This window comes from Carcharodon carcharias, chromosome 1 (genome assembly GCF_017639515.1).
Source record: "Carcharodon carcharias isolate sCarCar2 chromosome 1, sCarCar2.pri, whole genome shotgun sequence".
NCBI classification, from domain to species: Eukaryota; Metazoa; Chordata; class Chondrichthyes; order Lamniformes; family Lamnidae; genus Carcharodon; species Carcharodon carcharias.
The window spans coordinates 257,389,176-257,409,598 of NC_054467.1; the positions used below are offsets into that span (position 1 = coordinate 257,389,176).

General features: G+C 45.8%; 1 protein-coding gene across 4 annotated transcripts in view; it reads right to left on the reverse strand.

Moving 5' to 3' along the window:
* The window catches only part of dysf (dysferlin, limb girdle muscular dystrophy 2B (autosomal recessive)), a 375,567-nt gene that overhangs the window by 234,539 nt on the left and 120,605 nt on the right, over positions 1–20,423 (reverse strand). For all 4 annotated transcript variants that reach the window (XM_041186042.1, XM_041186052.1, XM_041186062.1 and 1 more), the window contains exons 14-16: positions 17,719–17,787; positions 15,301–15,344; positions 14,210–14,292 (exon numbers count right to left, since the gene is read on the reverse strand). In XM_041186042.1, the coding sequence (XP_041041976.1) occupies positions 14,210–14,292; positions 15,301–15,344; positions 17,719–17,787 (196 nt within the window). The remainder of the gene's footprint in view (positions 1–14,209; positions 14,293–15,300; positions 15,345–17,718; positions 17,788–20,423) is intronic.

The window sequence follows — 20,423 nt, forward strand, 5'->3', positions numbered from 1 at the left end:
CACTACCATCTAGAAGGACAAGAGCAGCAGATAGGTGGGAACACCACTACCTGGAAGTTCCTCTCCAAGCCACCCACCACCCTGACTTGGAAATATATCACCGTTCCTTCACTGTCGCTGGGTCAAAATCCTGGAACTCCCCCCCTAACAGCACTGTGGGTGTACCTACACCACATGGACTGCAGCGGCTCAAGAAGGCAGCTCACTACCACCTTCTCAAGGGCAAGTAGGGATAGGCAATAAATGCTGGCCCAGCCAGTGAAGCCCACATCCTATTAAGGAATTTTTTTAAACTGTGATATATTGTTTCAGTATAATGGAAACATTCACCCCCAGGGTCCTCGAAGGTTAAATCATTATTGTGATTCGGTGGGGTGGAGTTTTTTTCCATTCATTCATTAGAGGTTGGTGCCACTGGTTAGGCCAGCATTTATTGCCCATCCCTAATTGCCCCTGGAGAAGGTGGTGGTGCGCTGCCTTCTTGAACCACTGCAGTCATTCTGGTGTAGGTACACCCACAGTGCTGTTAATGAGGGACTTCCAGGACTTTGGCCCAGTGACAGTGAAGGGATGACGATGTATTTCCAAATCAGGATGGTGGGTGACTTGGAGTATATGGTCATAAGGGGTTTCGATAGAGTCGATATGGAGAAACTATTTCAGTGGGTCAATAAGCAGAAGATGCAGATTTAAGTTAACAAGTGAGAGATCCAGAGCTGACTTGAGGAGACTTTTTTTAAACAGCGGGTTATTAGGATTTGGAATAAGACCATAAGACATAGGAGCAGAAATTAGGCCATTTGGCCCATCGAGTCTGCTCCGCCATTCAATCATGGCTGATAAGCTTCTCAACCCCATTCTCCCGCCTTCTCCCAGTAACCTTTGATCCCCTTACCAATCAAGAACCTATCTATCTCAGTCTTAAATACACTCAATGACCTGGCCTCCACAGCCTTCTGTGGCAATGAAATCCATAGATTCACCACTCTCTGGCTAAAGAAGTTTCTCCTCATCTCTGTTCTACAAGGTCTTCCCTTTACTCTGAATCTGAGAGAATACTCAGGAATGTGCTGCCAGAAAGCCAGGTGGAAGCAGATTCAATGGCAACTTCCTAAAGGGAATTGGATAAATTTTTGAGGGGGAAATATTTGCAGGGCTACAGGAAATGAGCAGCATAGTGGAACTATTTGGATAGCTCTTCCAAAGAACTGGCACTGACACTTTGAACCAAATGGTCTTGTTCTGTGCTCCATCATTCTAAGGGGGTTCTGAGTTCCTGCACTAGACAAAATAGTTTCTCCATATCTAGCCCATCAAATCCTTTTATCATTTTCAACCCCTTGATTAGGACACACCTCATACAGATGCTTTCTCCTTTATGTGAATCAAATCAGCGCCCAATGATCTAATTAAGGACCAAAGAGGATGCAAACAATGGTTGGAAAGATTTCCAATCTCCTGGTTAATGAATATGGTTATTTTACAGGGTTACCAATCCAGTTGATGAGCTCAAATTCCACCATTGTTTGAGAATTTGAATTTGGAGAGAAAAAAATACTCTGGGAATAAAGAGCTGGTGTCAGAAAATGTGACCAGGGAGTTGTTGCATGCTTGTTGAAAACCCAACTGACTCACCAATCCCCTTTAGGAAAGGAAACTTGTCACCTTTACCTGGTCTTATACTTATGGATAGATTCTGCTCTGGCCCGACCACAAAGGTGGTTAACTCTTAACTACCACCTGGAGCAGTGTAGCAGTTGTATAAGGGCCAATAGTATTGGGAAATGAACGCCAGCCATGTCACATCTCCAAAAGGAACTTTAAAAATCAATCATAAAAGTCAAATACTGCAGATCCTGGAAATCGGAAATAAAAACAGAACATGCTGGAAATCTCAGCAGGTCAGTCAGCATTGGTGGAAAGAGAAAGAGTTAAGGTTTCAAGTTCAATATGACTCTTTTTCAGACATATTGGACTCGAAACATTAACTCTGTTTCTCTCTCCACCATTGCTGACAGACCTGCTGAGTTTTCTAGCATGTTCTGTTTTTATTTGTTAAAAAATCAGTTGGCGGGGTAAACTTTTAGATGTGGGTTTGCAAGAGTTTACACTACCTCAGGGCCCCCTCCCCAAACACAACGGTAAATATACCTCTGTCTGGGTCTATCAAAGATCATTTTACCTTCCATTGTGCCAATGAAAGCTGAAGAGTCAAGGGTTTGTAATTATGTTGAGTATCTGAACCAGCATGGACATCAACTTCCCCAACTCCAATACCGTTCTCAATATCACTCCCAATATTATTCCCAATAGCATTCCCCATATTATTCCCAACACCACCACAATGCCCAACAACATTCTCAACACCAACGACATTCCCAAGACACTTCCCAACAACATTCTCAACACCAATGACATTCCCAAGACGCTTCCCAACAGCAAAAGCACTCCCAGGATCAACACCATTCCCAACACAAATGCCAGAAACCAACATTATTCCCGACACCACCAGCACCAACACCAACATCAGGCTTCCTCAGGCCACATGCAGCCAGAAAGACAGAAATTGCACCCATGATGTAACACAAAGTGGACCATGTCAATGAATTCAGTGAAAGGTGGGCGGGACTATCTTGTCAAAATGAATCAATGGATTTTCCACTTCAGGTTCATCCCTGTTCTATTGTGAGAAAATGGAACAAGGATTACGATGATCCAAGTTTTCTTCATGCACCAATTCCATTTGTTTAGGTAGAAACAGGTCATATTTAGTTGGAGGGAAGACCATTGTAGCAAAGAGATGCTCCAGGGACAGATTAAGGGATGAATATGGTGAGCATGGCACTGACCTCAATCAGAAACCTCTATGGATGGGTTTGAATTCGTTCTTGTGAGAGTAACACCATTGCCTCCTCTTACTCGAGCCAATGGAACAGCCCTCTATCAATTCACTGGGATGTGTACAAAATGTAACCCAACAGCAATTATTCATCTGTCTGGAGCTATCCATGGCCTCCTGGGGTCAAAATCTAGAAGGGTACATTGATGCTGTCAGGTGAAGTAGGGTAGGAGGAGGTTCATGTGGAGCACAAACACCAGCAATGATCAGGTGGGCGTGCGCAGATCAGATGCCATGTTTCTGTGCTCTGAATTTAGTCTAATCCCATACTTTCCCATCCCTAAACCTGCTGGTTGTCCTTACTGGAGCATTTGTACATACACAAGACCTGTGGAGACCTTATGAATCATTGATTATGAGTACATGAGATGCCACACTCATGCACATGCAGCTAAAAACAAGGTTGGATATTGGTTGAGTTTGCTATGGACATAAGGGCACAGCAGATGTTATATAACAAAGTTATGGTTAGAGGCAACCAAATCACAAGGCCTTTTCATGCAATGCATCCATCAGCCCTCAAGGATCTGCTATTGGTGTGAGGGGGAAGGGAGGTTTTTATTTTTATTCATACATGGGGTGTGGGCTTCGCTGGCTTTTATTGCCCATCCCTAACTGCCCCTTGAGAAGGTGGTGGTGAGCTGCCTTCTTGAACCGTTGCAGTCCATATGGTGTAGGTACACCCACAGTGTTGTTAGGAAGGGATTTCGACCCAACAATAGTGAAGGAACGGCGATATATTTCCAAGTCAGGATGGTGAGTGACTTGGAGGGGAACTTCTAGGTGGTGGTGGTGGTGTCTGCTGCCCTTCTATTTAATAAAGGTTCCAAGTTTGGAAGGTGCTATCAAAGGAGCCTTGGTGAATTCCTGCAGTGCATCTTGTAGATGGTACACACTGCTGCTACTGTGTGTCATTGGTGGAGGGAGTGAATAATTGTGGATGGGTTGCCAATCAAGTGGGCTGCTTTGTCCTGGATGGTGTCAAGTTTCTTGAGTGTTGCTGGAGCTGCACTCATCCAGGCAAGTGGGGAGTATTCCATCACACTCCTGACTTGTGCCTTGTAGATGGTGGACAGGCTTTGGGGAGTCAGGAGGTGAGTTACTCGCCGCAGGATTCCCAGCCTCTGACCTGCTCTTGTTCCTGTGCACAAGGCCGATTAAAGGGATAGAGGACACCTTGTACTGAATATGGGGGCCACAATGGAGTGCATTTTGATTGACAGGAGCTGCAATGTTTGTTAACGGTTGTAACTGAACTTTCAGAAACTCTTTAAAACTCTTAAAATGCTTTGCTATTTGGAGAACTTAGGGTGAGAGTTGGTTGGATCCATGCCTTAAATCAGAGTCAAATGTGGCTTCTCCTTGAGGGTGGACAATGGCCATCGAGGTCATTCCCCAGAGGCTAATAGGAGAGGCCAGTAGCTCAGCTGTCCTCTGTGCGTCCCACACAATTCACCTTTTCCATTGGCTGAAAGTCGGGTGGCATGTCCAATAGGCGACTCATCCACTACTTCCCACTGAAGTTAAATTTCACCCCTTTGCCTCCTGAGGGGAGGAGGGGAGTGTACCAGAAGTGGAATAATAATGTATTAAGAAGACCTTGATAGGGAGTGGGCTTCCCGCTCACTGAATTCCTGACTTAGTTTCCAGCCTTGACTTTGAACTCAATACCAATTTATAAAGGCAACCCTGCACTGCACCATCAAACAACTTCCAGGTCAGGGGTTACAGTGCAGGGCCTACTTATGATGAAGCATTGCCGAATTCCTTTGTTAGTTGTGCAACAGGAGGCTGCAGATGGAGCAAGGGATAAGGCGTTGGTGAGGCCACATCTCCAATACTGTAGGCAGTCTTGGTCTCCTTATTTAAGGAAGGATGTAAATGCATTGGAGGTGGTTCAAAGAGGGTTTACTAGATTGATACCTGGAATGAGTGGGTTGTCGTATGAGGAAAGGTTGGACAGACTGGGCTTGTTTCCACTGGAGTTTAGAAGAGTGAAGGGTGACTTTATTGAAGTTATACAAGATCCTAAATGGTATTGACGAGGTGGATACGTAAAGGATGTTTCCTCTTGTGGGTGAGTCCAGAACCAGGGGGCACTGTTTTAAAATTAGGGGTCGCCCTTTTAGGACAGAGATGAGGAGAAATTTTTTCTCTCAGAGAGTTATGTGACTTTGGAACTCTCTGCCTCAGAAGGTGGTGGAGGCGGGGTCGCTGAATATTTTTAAGGTTGAGGGTGGATAGATTCTTGTTAGGCAAGGGAATCGGGGTTAGATGGGAATGTGGAAATCGAAACACAAACAGATATGACATGAAAATTGGTGGGGTGGTAAATAGTGAGGAGGATAGCCTTAGATTACAGGAGGATATAGACGGGCTGGTCAGATGGGCTGATCAGTTGCAAATGGAATTTAATCTGGATAAGTGTGAGGTGATGCACTTTGGCAGGACCAACAAGGCACGGGAACACACGATGAAAGGTAGGACCCTGGGAAGTGCCAAGGATCAGAGAGACCTTGGTGTGCATGTCCACCGGTCCCTTAAGGCAACGGGACAGGTAGATAAGGTGGTTAAGAAGGCATATGGGATACTTGCCTTTATTAGCTGAGGCATAGAATATAAGAGCAGGGAGGTTATGCTGGAACTGTATGAAACACTGGTTAGGCCACAGCTGGAGTATTGTGTGCAGTTCTTCCACATTATAGGAAGGATGTGATCGCACTAGAGAGAGAGCAGGGGAGATTTACCAGGATGTTGCCTGGGGCTGGAGAGTTTTAGATATGAGGAGAGATTGGGTAGACTGGGGTTATTTTCCCTGGAGCAGAGAAGATTGAGGGGGGACATGATTGAGGTGTATAAAATTATGAGGGGCATAGATAGGGTAGACAGGAAGGAGCTTTTCCCCTTGGTGGAGGGATCAATAACCAGGGGGTATAGATTTAAGGTAAGGGGCAGAAGGTTTAGAGGGGATGTGAGGGGGAATTCTTTCACCCAGAGAGTGGTGGGAATCTGGAACTCGCTGCCTGAAAGGGTGGTAGAGGCAGAAACCCTGATAACATTTAAGAAGCATTTGGAAGTGCACTTGCGATGCCAGGGCATACAAGGCTATGGGCCTAGTGCTGGAAGATGGGATTAGAATAGTTAGGCACTTGTTTGACCGGTGCAGACTCAATGGGCCGAAGGACCTTCTTCTGTGCTGGGGACCTCTATGAACCTATGACTCTATGACAGATCAGCCATGATCTTATTGAATGGCAGAGCAGGATCGAGGGGCCGAATGGCCCACTTCTGCTCCTATTTTGTATGTTTGCATGTTCGTAAAGAGGAGATTGATAGGCCATTCTACCCACACTCTCCACACTTCCTTCCTCCTCTTGGCACACTGGCAGTGCTTTCCACCACATCCTTGGTTTTGCAACCTTCGCCTCTTATGGATATTGGATGGGTTTCCTAACTCCTCCCATCCAATCCCACAGCGGTGCCCTGTGTGTCACTGAGAGGCATATGGACTCATGCCAAAGGTTAATGGGTGAGATACTGGAAAGCCTCAAACCAGTCAGGAGCTCAGAGAGAGGGAGAGGGTGAGGTGAGGGTGAGGGAGAGGGAGAGGGCAAGGGGGAGGTGCATTTAACTGCCTGTTGGATTTGGGAGTGTCGTTTTCCGGTTTTTGTTGTGCAGTTAAAGCAAGTGCCCACACGCGCCAGAAAATAACATTTCAAGCAGAGTCTCACTCAGACGTCACTTGGACCACACTGCCATTCCAATGCAATGCAAACAAAGAGACCCCAAAAAGAAATCACTGCACAAAGAAAACTGTCCATCAAAACCTACAGCCGCTGATGGTCTCGGACATCATGGGGGAAATATCTGAAGCACAAAGAAATGGAAGAGAAATGGAGACAGTTAGCGGGGTGTTAGAAAGAGTGGAGAGAGAGAGAGAGAAGGCAGAGCGAGGAAGGAGATATGAGCCTTGGAGGGAGTACAGCATACATCTACTAAAATTAGATCTGCAATCCAAGAATTAAATTCCAAGGTTCATTGCACAAACTAGGGTTGTATTCCCTAGAATTTAGGTGGTTAAGGGATGTTTTGATCAATTATTTCACGAGTACGTTGGATAGATATACGGATAGGTTTTCCACTGGTTAGGGAATTTACGATTATAGGATACAGTCTAGAAATTAGACCTCACTGGAGTGAAACCAGGAAAAACTTCAACACACAAAGATTGGTAGAAGCTTGGAATTCTCTTCTGCCAATCACAATTGATACTAAATCAAGTATTAATTTCAAATCAAACTGCTGTCTCTCAGTTAATGGTCTCAGGGAGATATCTGTACACTGACTGGTGCATCTTGGTCTCTCTCTCAGGGAGATATCTGTACTCTAACTGGTGTTTCTCAGTCCCTCTCTCAAGGAGATATCTGTACACTGACTGGTATCTCTCAGTCCCTCTCTCTCAGGGATAAATCTGTACACTGACTGGTGCCTCTCAGTCCCTCTCTCAGGAAGATATCTGTACACTGACTAGTGCCTCTCAGTCCCTCTCTCAGGGAGATATCTGTACACTAACTGGTGTCTCTCAGTCCCTCTCTCAGGGAGATATCTGCACACTGACTGGTGCCTCTCAGTTCCTCTCTCAGGGTGATATCTGTACACTGACTGGTGTCTCTCAGTCCCTCTCTCTCTCTCAGGGAGATATCTGTACACTGACTGGTGTCTCTCAGACCCCTCTCTCAGGGAGATATTTGTACACTGACTGGTGTCTCTCAGTCCCTCTCTCAAGGAGATATCTGTACACTGACTGGTGTCTCTCTGTCCCCTCTCTCAGGGAGATATCTGTACACTGACTGGTGTCTCTCTGTCCCCTCTCTCAGGGAGATATCTGTACACTGACTGGTGTCTCTCTGTCCCCTCTCTCAGGGAGATATCTGTACACTGACTGGTGTCTCTCAGTCCCTCTCTCAAGGAGATATCTGTACACTGACTGGTGTCTCTCAGTCCCTCTCTCAAGGAGATATCTGTACACTGACTGGTGCCTCTTAGTCCTTCTCTCAAGGAGATATCTGTACACTGACTGGTGTCTCTCTGTCCCCTCTCTCAGGGAGATATCTGTACACTGACTGGTGCATCTTAGTCCCTCTCTCAGGGAGATATCTGTACACTAACTGGTGTCTCTCAGTCCCCTCTCTCAGGGAGATATCTGTACACTAACTGGTGTCCCCCAGTCCCCCTCTCTCTCTCAGGGAGATATCTGTACACTGACTGGTGTCTCTCAGTCCCTCTCTCAGGGAGATATCTGTACACTGACTGGTGTCTCTCAGTCCCTCTCTCAGGGAGATATCTGTACACTGACTGGTGTCTCTCTGTCCCCTCTCTCAGGGAGATATCTGTACACTGACTGGTGTCTCTCATTCCCCTCTCTCTCTCAGGGAGATATCTGTACACTGACTGGTGTCTCTCAGTCCCTCTCTCTCAGGGAGATATCTGTACACTGACTGGTGTCTCTCAGTCCCTCTCTCAGGGAGATATCTGCACACTGACTGGTGTCTCTCAGTCCCCTCTCTCAGGGAGATATCTGTACACTGACTGGTGTCTCTCAGTCCCTCTCTCAGGGAGATATCTGTACACCATCTGGTGTCTCTCAGTCCCTCTCTCAGGGAGATATCTGTACACTGACTGGTGCCTCTCAGTCCCCTCTCTCAGGGAGATATCTGTACACTGACTGGTGTCTCTCAGTCCCCTCTCTCAGGGAGATATCTGTACACTGACTGGTGTCTCTCAGTCCCTCTCTCAGGGAGATATCTGTACACTAACTGCTGTCTCTCAGACCCCTCTCTCTCAGGGAGATATCTGTACACTGACTGGTGTTTCTCAGTCCCTTCTCTCTCAGGGAGATATCTGTACACTGACTGGTGTCTCTCAGTCCCTCTCTCTCAGGGAGATATCTGTACACTGACTGGTGTCTCTCAGTCCCTCTCTCAGGGATGAAGGGCTTATCTTCTGAGAAAAGGTTGGACAGATTGGGCCTGCACTCATTGGAGTTTAACAGAATGAAAGATGATCTTATTGAAACATATAAGATCCTGACAGGATACCCAGAGGATGTAACCTCTTGTGGGGGGAACTAGAACTCAGGGATATAGTAATAAGAGGTCTCCCTCTTAAGATGGAGATGAGGAAAATTTTTTCCTCTCAGGGGGTCATCAGAATGTGGAATTCTCTTCCCCAGAGTGGGTGGTTGAATTTATTTAAGGCAGAGTTAGACAGGCTTCTGATCGACAAGGAAGTCAAGGACTCTGGGGGGCAGAGAGGAAAGCGGAGCTGAGACAACAACCAGGTCAGCCGTGATCCTTGGGAATGGTGAAGCAGGCTTGAAGGGCTGCATAGCCTACAAATGCTCCTAAGCGCTATGTTTCTCTGTAACTCAATACTGCACATTGTATTTCTGATGCAATTTAACTTCTTCAGTTCTCTGCCTGGTGCTAAGTCCAGCCCACAGTGCCATAGCCTCCAGTATGGGCGGGACAAGGAGGCAGGTCCCGAATCCATCCCAGCCACAACAGGGATCAAAATGTATACTGTCTGCACCAATCTGGTCCACACTGGCCACCCAACCAACCATCCACCCAAGAAGTCTGGGTTGCCATGGCAACAATACACTTTTATGTGCATCTTTTAGTCCGGAGCTATGAACAGCAACGGTGGTGAGATTCCAGTTTTCTTTCCATCTCATGACTGACCTGGAATCACTCCCGCTCTCACCACCTGCCATTTGTGTGTGGGAAGGATTTTTACAAGTTGATACTCATCCCTGTTTTGGCTGCGTTATGAACACCCCTTCCTTGGCCATCAAGTCCCAGAGTGGGACTTGAACCCATAACTCCTAGCTCAGACCCACTGCACTGTAGGAGCCCCTTGCAGCTATCATTCTGTAGGCAGGACAAGGGGAACTCAGCCCCTTCAGCCTCTTCCACCAGTTGGTTATACTGTGGCTGATCTATGCCTCAACTCCACTTACCTCCCTTTGTTCCATATCCCTTGATATCCTTACCCAACAAAAGCCAATCGAGCTCAGTCCTGAAATCCAATCTACCCCCAGCGTCCACAGCCTCTCCACCTGTGTGAATAAATGCTCCCTAATGTCACTCCTAACCATCTAATGTTACAATTATGCCCTCTTTCGACTATAGAAATTGTTGGATGGGCAACAACCAAATCCACCCAGTCCCCCTGCTACCATCTTGGTTATCGAGTGAGGCAATGGTCATGGAGTTGCTGATTAATCAGTGCAGTCAATCTCGATTTATTAATCTACAACAGACCCGGACAGGAGGTGGGGAAACTCCCAGTTGTGGGGAATTTGGGAACGATAGGTCCAAAGTTAGGTGTTCAAACCAAGCCTCTTACACTCAGCATACTTCAGGTCTCAGAATAGGAGCTCTGGATTCTCCAGCCTTATAATTCAACTTGTCCTGGTATTGTTCTGATGAATCTGCCCTGTTCTCCCTCCAAGGCCGATATATCTTTCCTGGGGTGCGTTGCACATTGTGGAACGTACAGAAACATCCAAGGCCCTGGGCTTATGTGTTTAATCCCTTTCCACATAAACCTCCAAAGACCATCTGTCTTCCAAACAGCATCAGGGTTAAGGTTCAGTAAAGTTACAGGAAGGAGCAACACATTAACTAGGCCAGGGTAATGTGTTTGGGGAGCTAAAAGGAGGAACGAGCTTGCATTTATATAGCACCTTTCACAACCTCAGGACATCCCAAAAGTGCTTTCCAGCCAATGTCATTGTTACAATGTAGGAAATGCAGCAGCCAATTTACACACAGCAAGATCCCACAAACAGCAAAGTGATGTTAACCAGGTCCAGTTTTAGTGATGGTGTTTCGGGGGATAAATATTGACCAGGACACTGGGAGAACTGCCCTGCTCTTTTTCACATTGTCCCATGGGATCTTTTACATCTACCTGAGAGGGCAGATGGTTTAATGTCTCATCCAAAAGATGGCACCTCCAACAATGCAGCACCTCCCCCAGAGTGACAGTGGGAAACTAACAACAAAAGCCATAGTTCAGAAAGTTAGGTTGATGCAGATTAGATCTCGGTCTCCTCTGGAGGCTCCCATCATCACAGATGCCAGCCAAGGAGTCTGGCAGAACTGGAGTCAATGCAATCAGGGGGAAAGCTCTCTGCTGGTTGGAGTCATACCAAGCACAAAGGAAGATGGGTGTGGTTGTTGGAGGTCAGTCCCAGGACATCACTGCAGGAGGTCCTCAGGGTAGTGTCCTCGGCCCAACCATCTTCAGCTGCTTCATCAATGACCTTCCGTCCATCATAAGGTCAGAAGTGAGGATGTTTGCTGATGATTGCACAATGTTCAGCACCATTCGCGACTCCTCAGATCCTGAAGCAGCCTGTGTCCATATGCAGCAAGACCTGCCACATTACCTCGCTCTCCATTTAGACTCTCCACAAAACCTGGTCCTCTGACCAAGTACTTGGCCTCCTGTCCTCGTATCTTCATAAGTGTCTGGGTGTCAAATTTTGTCTGATAATCCTCCTATGAGCTGCCTTGGATGTTTTGCAATGATAAAGATGCTATATAAATGCAAGTTGTTGTTGTTGGGAGGGAGATTTTGATTTGTTTACTCTGCCAAGGACAATCATTTTGATTGAGGTAACTGAGCCTTGGGCAGTCAAAGGCTTCTTTTGCAACAAATGCTCTGATTGGACAAGTGTTTCCAGGACTAGCAGACAGAATGGCCAGTCTGTAATCCTCCAGCACCATCTGTTTGACTTGTCTGTCAGAACACAAGAGAATATTCAACAAGAAACTGGAAAAACAAACACATGTACAGAAAAGGGACTCAAAATTTTTGTTAAATGTGGGGAATATTAAAAACAAAGAAAATAAATTTGCACCTAAATAACATCAGGACATTCCAAAAGCACTTTACAACTAACTAATTCCAGTGTGTGGTTATGTTGTAATGTCGGAAATGCAGTGACCAATTTGCACACAGCTTCTCCCACACACAGCAATACAATAGAAACTAATAATCTGTTTTCCTCTGGTTGATAGAGGGATCATTATTGCCTGGGTCACCAAGGATAACTCCCCTGCTCTTCTGCAAGTTACTCTATTGAATCTTTTACACCCACCCAAGAGGGCAGGCAGAGCCTTGATTTAATATCTCATCCAAAGGATGGCACCTCTGACAGTGCAGCACTCCTTAAGTGGATAGTGGATTGACAGTAGGAAACAAAGAACTAAAAACTGCAGATCAAAAACTATAACCTGCAACATTGGGGACGGAGGGAGATTGTGGTGTAGTGATACAATCACTGGACTAATAACGCAGATGCCAAGGCTAATGCTCTAGGCACGTGGGTTCAAATCCCACAAAGGCAGCTGGGGGAATTTAAATTCAGTTAATAAAAAAATGTCTGGAACATGAAGCTAGTCTCAGTGACCATGTAACTATCATCGATTGTTGTAAAAACTCACCTGATTCACCAATGCCCTTTAGAGAAGGAAATCTGCCATCCTTACCTGGTCTAGCTTACATGAGACACACAGCCACCCTGGTTGACTCTGAAGTGGCCTCACAAGGCACTCAGTTTAATGGCAATTAGGGATGGGCTGTTAAATGCTGGCCTTGCCAGCGATGTCCACATCCCAAACTGTTATGAAGAAAAAAGTGACAGCTATCTCGCACAGAGACAGTAAATATGAAATTAGGTAAATAACTAGTGAGATCTTGCTGTGCACAAATTGCCTGTTGCATTACCTATATTGCAAAAGCAATCCACTGGTTGTAAATCATGTTCAGGACATCTTTTCATGAAAGGCGCTTTATAAACATGGCTTTTTTTCTAATCTTTCTAATATTCTCCCACAGATAACAGATTATTTGACCTGTGTGCATTATTTGCTGGTTATATTGGTTGGAGGAAAAGAACATTTGCCAGATTCCCATGAGAATTCAGTGTTCGTTACAAATTAAGGCTCCAGGTTTTCACCACTCACCCTTAGCCGTGAGACAGGCAGGGAGGGCTGCTGGTGTGAAACCTTCTCTTTACAGCAGAGAAGGTTAAGGGAAGCTTTATAGAGGCGTTCAGAATGATGAGGGGTTTAGGGTGGATGGCGAGGGAGCTACTTCCAGTAGCACGTGGGTTGGTAACCAGGGAATAACAGAGTTAAAATAATTGGCAAGAGAACCAGAGGGAAGGTAACAAGAATTTTGATGCGCAGCTTGGCATGCACTGCCTGAAAAGGCAGAAGTAGATTGAATAGTGACTTTCAAAAGGGAATTAAATAGAGACTGAAGGAAGGGAAAATGTGCACAGTTATGGGGCAAAAGCAGGAGAGTGGTCTCAATTGGATATCTCTTTCAAAGAGGTCACACAAGCACGATGGGCTGAATATCCCTCTTCTGCATTGTCTAAACACTGCTCCAACTGAATGTAAGCCCAGAGTTCATTTGAAAGCATTGCTGAGAGGGACGGGATGGCTAGCACAGAAAACAGAAGTGACAACCTGGTGCTATGGATGAAAGTCTCTGATGTGACACTTAATACACTTTGAAAGGTAGGAGCAGTTTAATTAATCCAACTAACCTAACATAACTATTGCTAAACTTCAACCCATCATAACTTTTACTAAATTTTAACTCACCGTAACCATCATTAAACTTCAACGTGCCCTAACTTTTACTAATCTTCAATCTGTCATGACTAGTACTGAACTTCAACTTACTATAACCATTACTAAACTTCAGCCTGTCAAAGCCATTACTAAACTTTAACCCGCTATAACCATCACTGAGTTTCAATCTAATGTAGCTAACATTGAACTTCAACCTTCCATAACCATTACTAACTTCATTCTACCATAGCCATTACTAGGCTTCAACCAACCATAACAATTACTGAACTTCAATCTACAAACTGCCATAACCATTACTGAAGTTCAACTTAGAACCATCGAACCATAGAAAAGTTACAGCGCAGAAGGAGGCTATTCAGCCCATCTTGTCCATGCCAGCCCGAGGACACCCAGGTGCCCTTTCTAATCCCACCTTCCTGCACCCGGCCCATAGCCCTGCAGTTTACAGCACTTTAAGTGCAGATCCAGGTACTTTTTGAAAAGAGTTACTTACATAACCCTTACAGAACATCTAATCTGCCATAACCATTCATGAACTTCATTCTACAATAACCAATATCAGTGACCATTACTCAACTTCCAACCTGCCATAGCTATCACTGAAGTTCAAACTACCATGACTGTCACTTACCTTCAATCTCTCCTCCTGGGGCTGAGATTTTTGACATGCATAAGTAAGTTGTGCCAATCACATCATTCTGGGTTAATCGATCCCTGTTGAAGTAAAACGAAGGTCATCCACAAGCAACAGAGCAGCTCAGACCCAAGTGACTAACATTGGGGTGTGAGATTTTATAAGAATAAAAGAGCGTTTGCAGAAAAGACAAGGCTTGATGGAATAAATCTAAACCATATCATCTTCTCCCACAACCCATGTACACTCCACCACTCCGTCAAATTATGACAAGTGGCAGGGCAGTTTGAGAAAGAGTTTAAAATAGCACATGGGATCCTGGGCTTTATAAATAGAGGTATGGAGTACAAAAGAAAAGAGGTTATGATAAAAAATTCTAAGACTTCTATGATTTCTAAGGTTCAACCTCAACTGGGTTATTGTTTCCAGTTCTGGGCACCGCTCCTTAGGAAGGGTGTGAAGGCTTCAGAGAGGGTGCAGAAAAAATTCTCAAGAATGGTTCCAGGGATGAGGAACTGCAGTGAAGTTGAGGTTATTCTCTTTAGAGAAGAGAATTGAAAGGAGATTTGATAGAGGTGTTCAAAATCACGAGGGGTCTGGGCAAAATAGATAGAGAGAGACTGTTCACATTGTCGGAAAGGTCTAGAATCAGAGGACACCGATTTAAGGGGATTGGCAAAGGAATCAATGGTGACATGAGGTAAAGCTTTTTAAACAGCGAGTGGTTAGGATCTAAAATTCACTGCCCGAGAGTGTGGTGGAGGCAGGTTCAACCCTGGTTTTCAACAGGGAATCGGATAAGCACCTGAAGCAAAATAATTTGCGGGGCTACAGGGAAAGGACAGGGGAGTGGAACTAGCTGGATTGCTCTAGCAGAGAGCCGGCAGGGACTATATGGACCGAATGTACTCCTTCTGTGCTTTAATTATTCAATGATCCCACAATTCTACAATATCATGGACACTCAATATGCATTTAGTACCCGTCCACTACCCATGTACCCTCTCGCCTAACATGGAATCTATTCTTTACTGTGAAAGCTACTTATCAGCATAAGCAGACAGCTGCAGTAATTAGAAGGGACTCACCAGTCAATGAGGCGGATTCTCATTTTCTCACACATGGAGGGAAACTGGGAAGAAGAGACATATTATTGACCTTGGCTTTCACCATCTGCATAGAAATACACCCATCACTGGGGGAAAATAGGATAGAGAGGAGACACACACTGGAAAACAAGAGGGATAGAGAGGAGACACACACTGGAAAACAAGAGGGATAGAGAGGAGACACACACTGTGAACCAACAGGGATAGAGAGGAGACACACACTGGGAACCAACAGGGATAGAGAGGAGACACACACTGGGAAACAACACGGATAGAGAGGAGACACACACTGGGAAACAACAGGGATAGAGAGGAGACACACACTGGGAACCAACAGGGATAGAGAGGAGACACACACTGGGAAACAACAGGGATATAGAGGAGACACACACTGGGAAACAACAGGGATAGAGAGGAGACACACACTGGGAAACAACAGGGATAGAGAGGAGACACACACTGGGAACCATCAGGGATAGAGAGGAGGCACACACTGGGAACCAACAGGGATAGAGAGGAGACACACACTGGGAACCAACAGGGATAGAGAGGAGACACACTGGAAAACAAGAGGGATAGAGAGGAGACACACACTGGGAACCAACAAAGATAGAGAGGAGACACACACTGGGAACCAACAGGGATAGAGAGGAGACACACACTGGAAAACAAGAGGGATAGAGAGGAGACACACACTGGGAACCAACAAGGATAGAGAGGAGACACACACTGGGAACCAACAGGGATAGAGAGGAGACACACACTGGAAAACAAGAGGGATAGAGAGGAGACACAAACTGGGAACCAACAGGGATAGAGAGGAGACACACACTGGGAAACAACAGGGATAGAGAGGAGACACACACTGGGAAACAACAGGAATAGAGAGGAGACACACACTGGGAACCAACAGGGATAAAGAGGAGACACACACTGGGAACCAACAGGGATAGAGAGGAGACACACACTGGGAAACAACAGGGATAGAGAGGAGATACACACTGGGAAATAACAGGGATAGAGAGGAGACACACACTGGGAAACAACAGGGATAGAGAGGAGACACACACTGGGAAACAACAGGGATAGAGAGGAGATACACACTGGGAAAACAGGGATAGAGAGGAGACACACACTGGGATAGAGAGGAGACACACACTGGGAACCAACAGGGATAGAGAGGAGGCACACACTGGGAACCAACAGGGATAGAGAGGAGACACACACTGGGAACCAACAGGGATAGAGAGGAGACACACACTAGAGAGGAGACACACACTGGGAACCAACAAAGATAGAGATGGGAGATAGAGAGGAGACACACACTGGACACACACACACAGGGATAGAGAGGCGACACACACTGGGAAACAACAGGGATAGAGAGGAGATACACACTGGGAAATAACAGGGATAGAGAGGAGACACACACTGGGAAACAACAGGGATAGAGAGGAGACACACACTGGGAAACAACAGGGATAGAGAGGAGACACACACTGGGAAACAACAGGGATAGAGAGGAGACACACACTGGGAACCAACAGGGATAGAGAGGAGACACACACTGGGAACCAACAGGGATAGAAAGGAGACACACACTGGGAACCAACAGGGATAGAGAGGAGACACACACTGGGAAACAACAGGGATAGAGAGGAGACATACACTGGGAAACAACAGGGATAGAGAGGAGACACACACTGGGAAACAACAGGGATAGAGAGGAGACACACACTGGGAAACAACAGGGATAGAGAGGAGACACACACTGGGAAACAACAGGGATAGAGAGGAGACACACACTGGGAACCAACAGGGATAGAGAGGAGACACACACTGGGAAACAACAGGGATAGAGAGGAGACACACACTGGGAACCAACAGGGATAGAGAGGAGATACACACTGGGAAAATATACGGATACTGGTACATGGAATTTTTTTTTAATGTTCATTTATTGGATGTGGGCGTCACTGGCCCGGTCACCATTTATTGCCCATCCCTAATTTCTTCAGGAAGGTTACAGAAATTCAAGTGGTGAGAATGGGATATAAAGGAGCCTCATACTGGGAAACAATGGGAGGTAGAAAACACTGGGAACTTTTGGCTGTAGCATCCCCCAGATTTGTGGCCAGCACGAGCATGGCTGCATCCTCCAGGTTCGCTGTCCAGTGAGAAGGCTGTGGCTTTCCTCCGTGAAGATTTTCGAGGTACTTCTGAGGTGAGTGGAGAGTCAGCTACATGTGACCTCAGGCACATACAGGGGATGAGCATCGATGCACTCAGCCACTTGCATGCCTACAATAATATTGCATGGTGGACTTCCCCTGCACACTGTAATTATTTATATCGCTGATTGATTCATCCTGCTCTGGACAAATTACATTTCCTTACCCTAATTGGCAACACAAGGCTCTGATTCCACCGAGGATTGGCATTTTTCTCAATGATTTTACTGCAGACCTGAAAGATTAAGTGAGACAGTTTTTCACTCTTTCAATTAAGAAATATTTTCCTGAATTCCCTCTTGGATTTATTAGAAACTACCTTACGCAGTTTTGCATTCCTTCAAAACATGGAAATGTCTTCTCTACACCTACCCTGCTGAACCTGTTCATAATTTTAAAGACCTTAATCTAGTCACACCTCACTCTTCTCTTTCCTCGACCACAACCCATTCACTGGTCCACTCACCCAATTACCCCCATTCACTGGTAGTGATATAGAGTCATAGAGTTATACAGCACAGAAACAAGCCAATCAAGCAGGCTGCTTTGTCCTGAATGGTGTCAAGCTTCTTGAGTGTTGTTGGATTTGCACTCTTCCATCATACTCCTGACTTGTGCCTTGTAGATGGTGGACAGGCTTTGGGGAGTCAGGGGGTGAGTTACCCAATGCAGGATTCCCAGCCTCTGACCTGTTCTTGTAGCCACAGCATTTATATGGCTAGTCCTGTTCAGTTTCTGGTCAACGGTAACCCCCAGAATGTTGATAGTGGGGGATTCAGTGATGGTGATGCCATTGAACATCAAGGTGTGATGGTTGGATTCTTTCTTGTTGGAGATGGTCATTGCCTGACACTTGTGTGGCGTGAATGTTATTTGCCACTTGTCAGCCCAAGCCTGGATATTGTCCAGGTCTTGCTGCATTTGGACATGGACTGCTTCAGTATCTGAGGAGTCCCGAATGGTGCTGAACACTGTGCAATCATCAGCGAACGTCCCCACTTCTGACCTTATGATGGAAGGAAGGTCATTGATGAAGCAGCTGAAGATGGTTGGGCCGAGGACACTACCCTGAGGAACTCCTGCAGTGATGTCCTGGAGCTGAGATGACTGACCTCCAGCAACCACAACCATCTTTCTTTGTGCTCGGTATGACTACAACTAGCAGAGAATTTGCCCCGATTCCCATTGACTCCAGTTTTGCTAGGGCTCCTTGATGCCACACTCGGTAAAAAGCGGCCTTGATGTCAAGGACAGTCACTCTCACCTCACCTTGGGAGTTCAGCTCTTTTGTCCCTGTTTAGACAAAGGCTGTAATGAGGTCAGGAGCTGAATGGCCCTGGCGGAATACAAGCAGTTGACAGAACTGTTGATGACCCCTTCCAACACTTTGCTGATGACTGAGAGTAGACTGATAGGGCAGTAATTGGTTGGGTGGGATTTGTCCTGCTTTTCGTGGAAGGCACATTCCTGTGCAATTTTTCCATGTTGCCGGATAGATGCCGGTGTTGTATCTGTACTGGAACAAATAAGATTGGCTGGAAACTCTTAGAGCGGGTGGAAGTCCTAGTCACACTCTAGTTGCACTCAGGGCATTATCGCTGCAAGGCAACCAGATTTCTCTTCGGCAAGGTGCTGACCTTCTTTTAGTTCAAGGGGGTAAGTAATCCACCACCACATTAAATCCATGCCATTGACAGCAATGTGGGCACCAGTGGCAAGGTGTCACCCACCAATTCACTGACGCACTCCCCCAATTCTCTCCTAATTATTTCATTTATTGGTGCTCTCTATGAATTACCCCCTTTACTCATGACCCCCCACTTACTCCCATTCACTGGTGCCCCCCAATTACCACTATTCACTGATGCTAATCACTTGGTGAAGATGCTGTTCCTTCTTCCACCCTTTGAGTGACTTGCCCAGACTTAGGAATATTGGAACAGAAGCAGCCTCTTGAGCCTGATCTGCCAACATTCAATAAGATCATAGCTGATCTGCATCCGAACTCCAGTTATCCTGCCTTGGCTCCCACTCCTTATTTGAAAAACAATAATTCGGGACAAATCAATTGTCACGTACAAAAGTGGGTTAATTAAGGAAAGCCAGTATGGATTTCTTTAGAGGAAATTGTGTTTAATTAACTTGCTAGAGTTTTTTTTTGAAGAAGTATCAGAAAGGGTTGATGAGGGTAATGCTGTTGATGTGGTGTACATGGACTTAGAGAGGCATTTGATACTGTGCTGCACAACGGACTTGTGAGCAAAGGTATAGCTTATGGAATAAAAGAGAGAGTAGCAGCATGGATACGGAATTGGCTGAGTGACAGGAAACAGAGGGTCACGGTTAATGGATGTTTTTTAGGCTGGAGGAAGGTTTGTACTGGAGTTCCCCAGAGGTCAGTGTTGGGAAGCTCTTGCTTTTCCTGATATGTATTAATGACTTAGACCTTGGAGCGCAGTTTCAAATCTTGTGGATGATACGTAACTCGAAAGCATTGTGAACTGTCAGCAGGATAGTGTACAACAAGTGTACCGCTTGGGCATGGACAAAGCTGGTGGAATGGGCAGACAGCTGGCAGATGAAGCTCAATGTGGAGAAATGTGAAGTGATTCATTCTGGTAAGAGGAATGTGGAGAAACAATATAAAATAAAGGGTACAACTCTAATGGGGTGTGCAGGAGAAAAGGGATCTGGTATATGTGCATATGTACACTTAGAATGCTGTGAACAGTTTTGGTCCCCTTATCTCAGAAAAGATATACTGGCATTGGACGCTGGTTGATCCAGGGGATGGAGGGACTTTCTTATGAGGAGAGGTTGAGTAGGTTGGGCCTGTACTCATTGGGGTTTAGAAGAATGAGAGGCGACCTT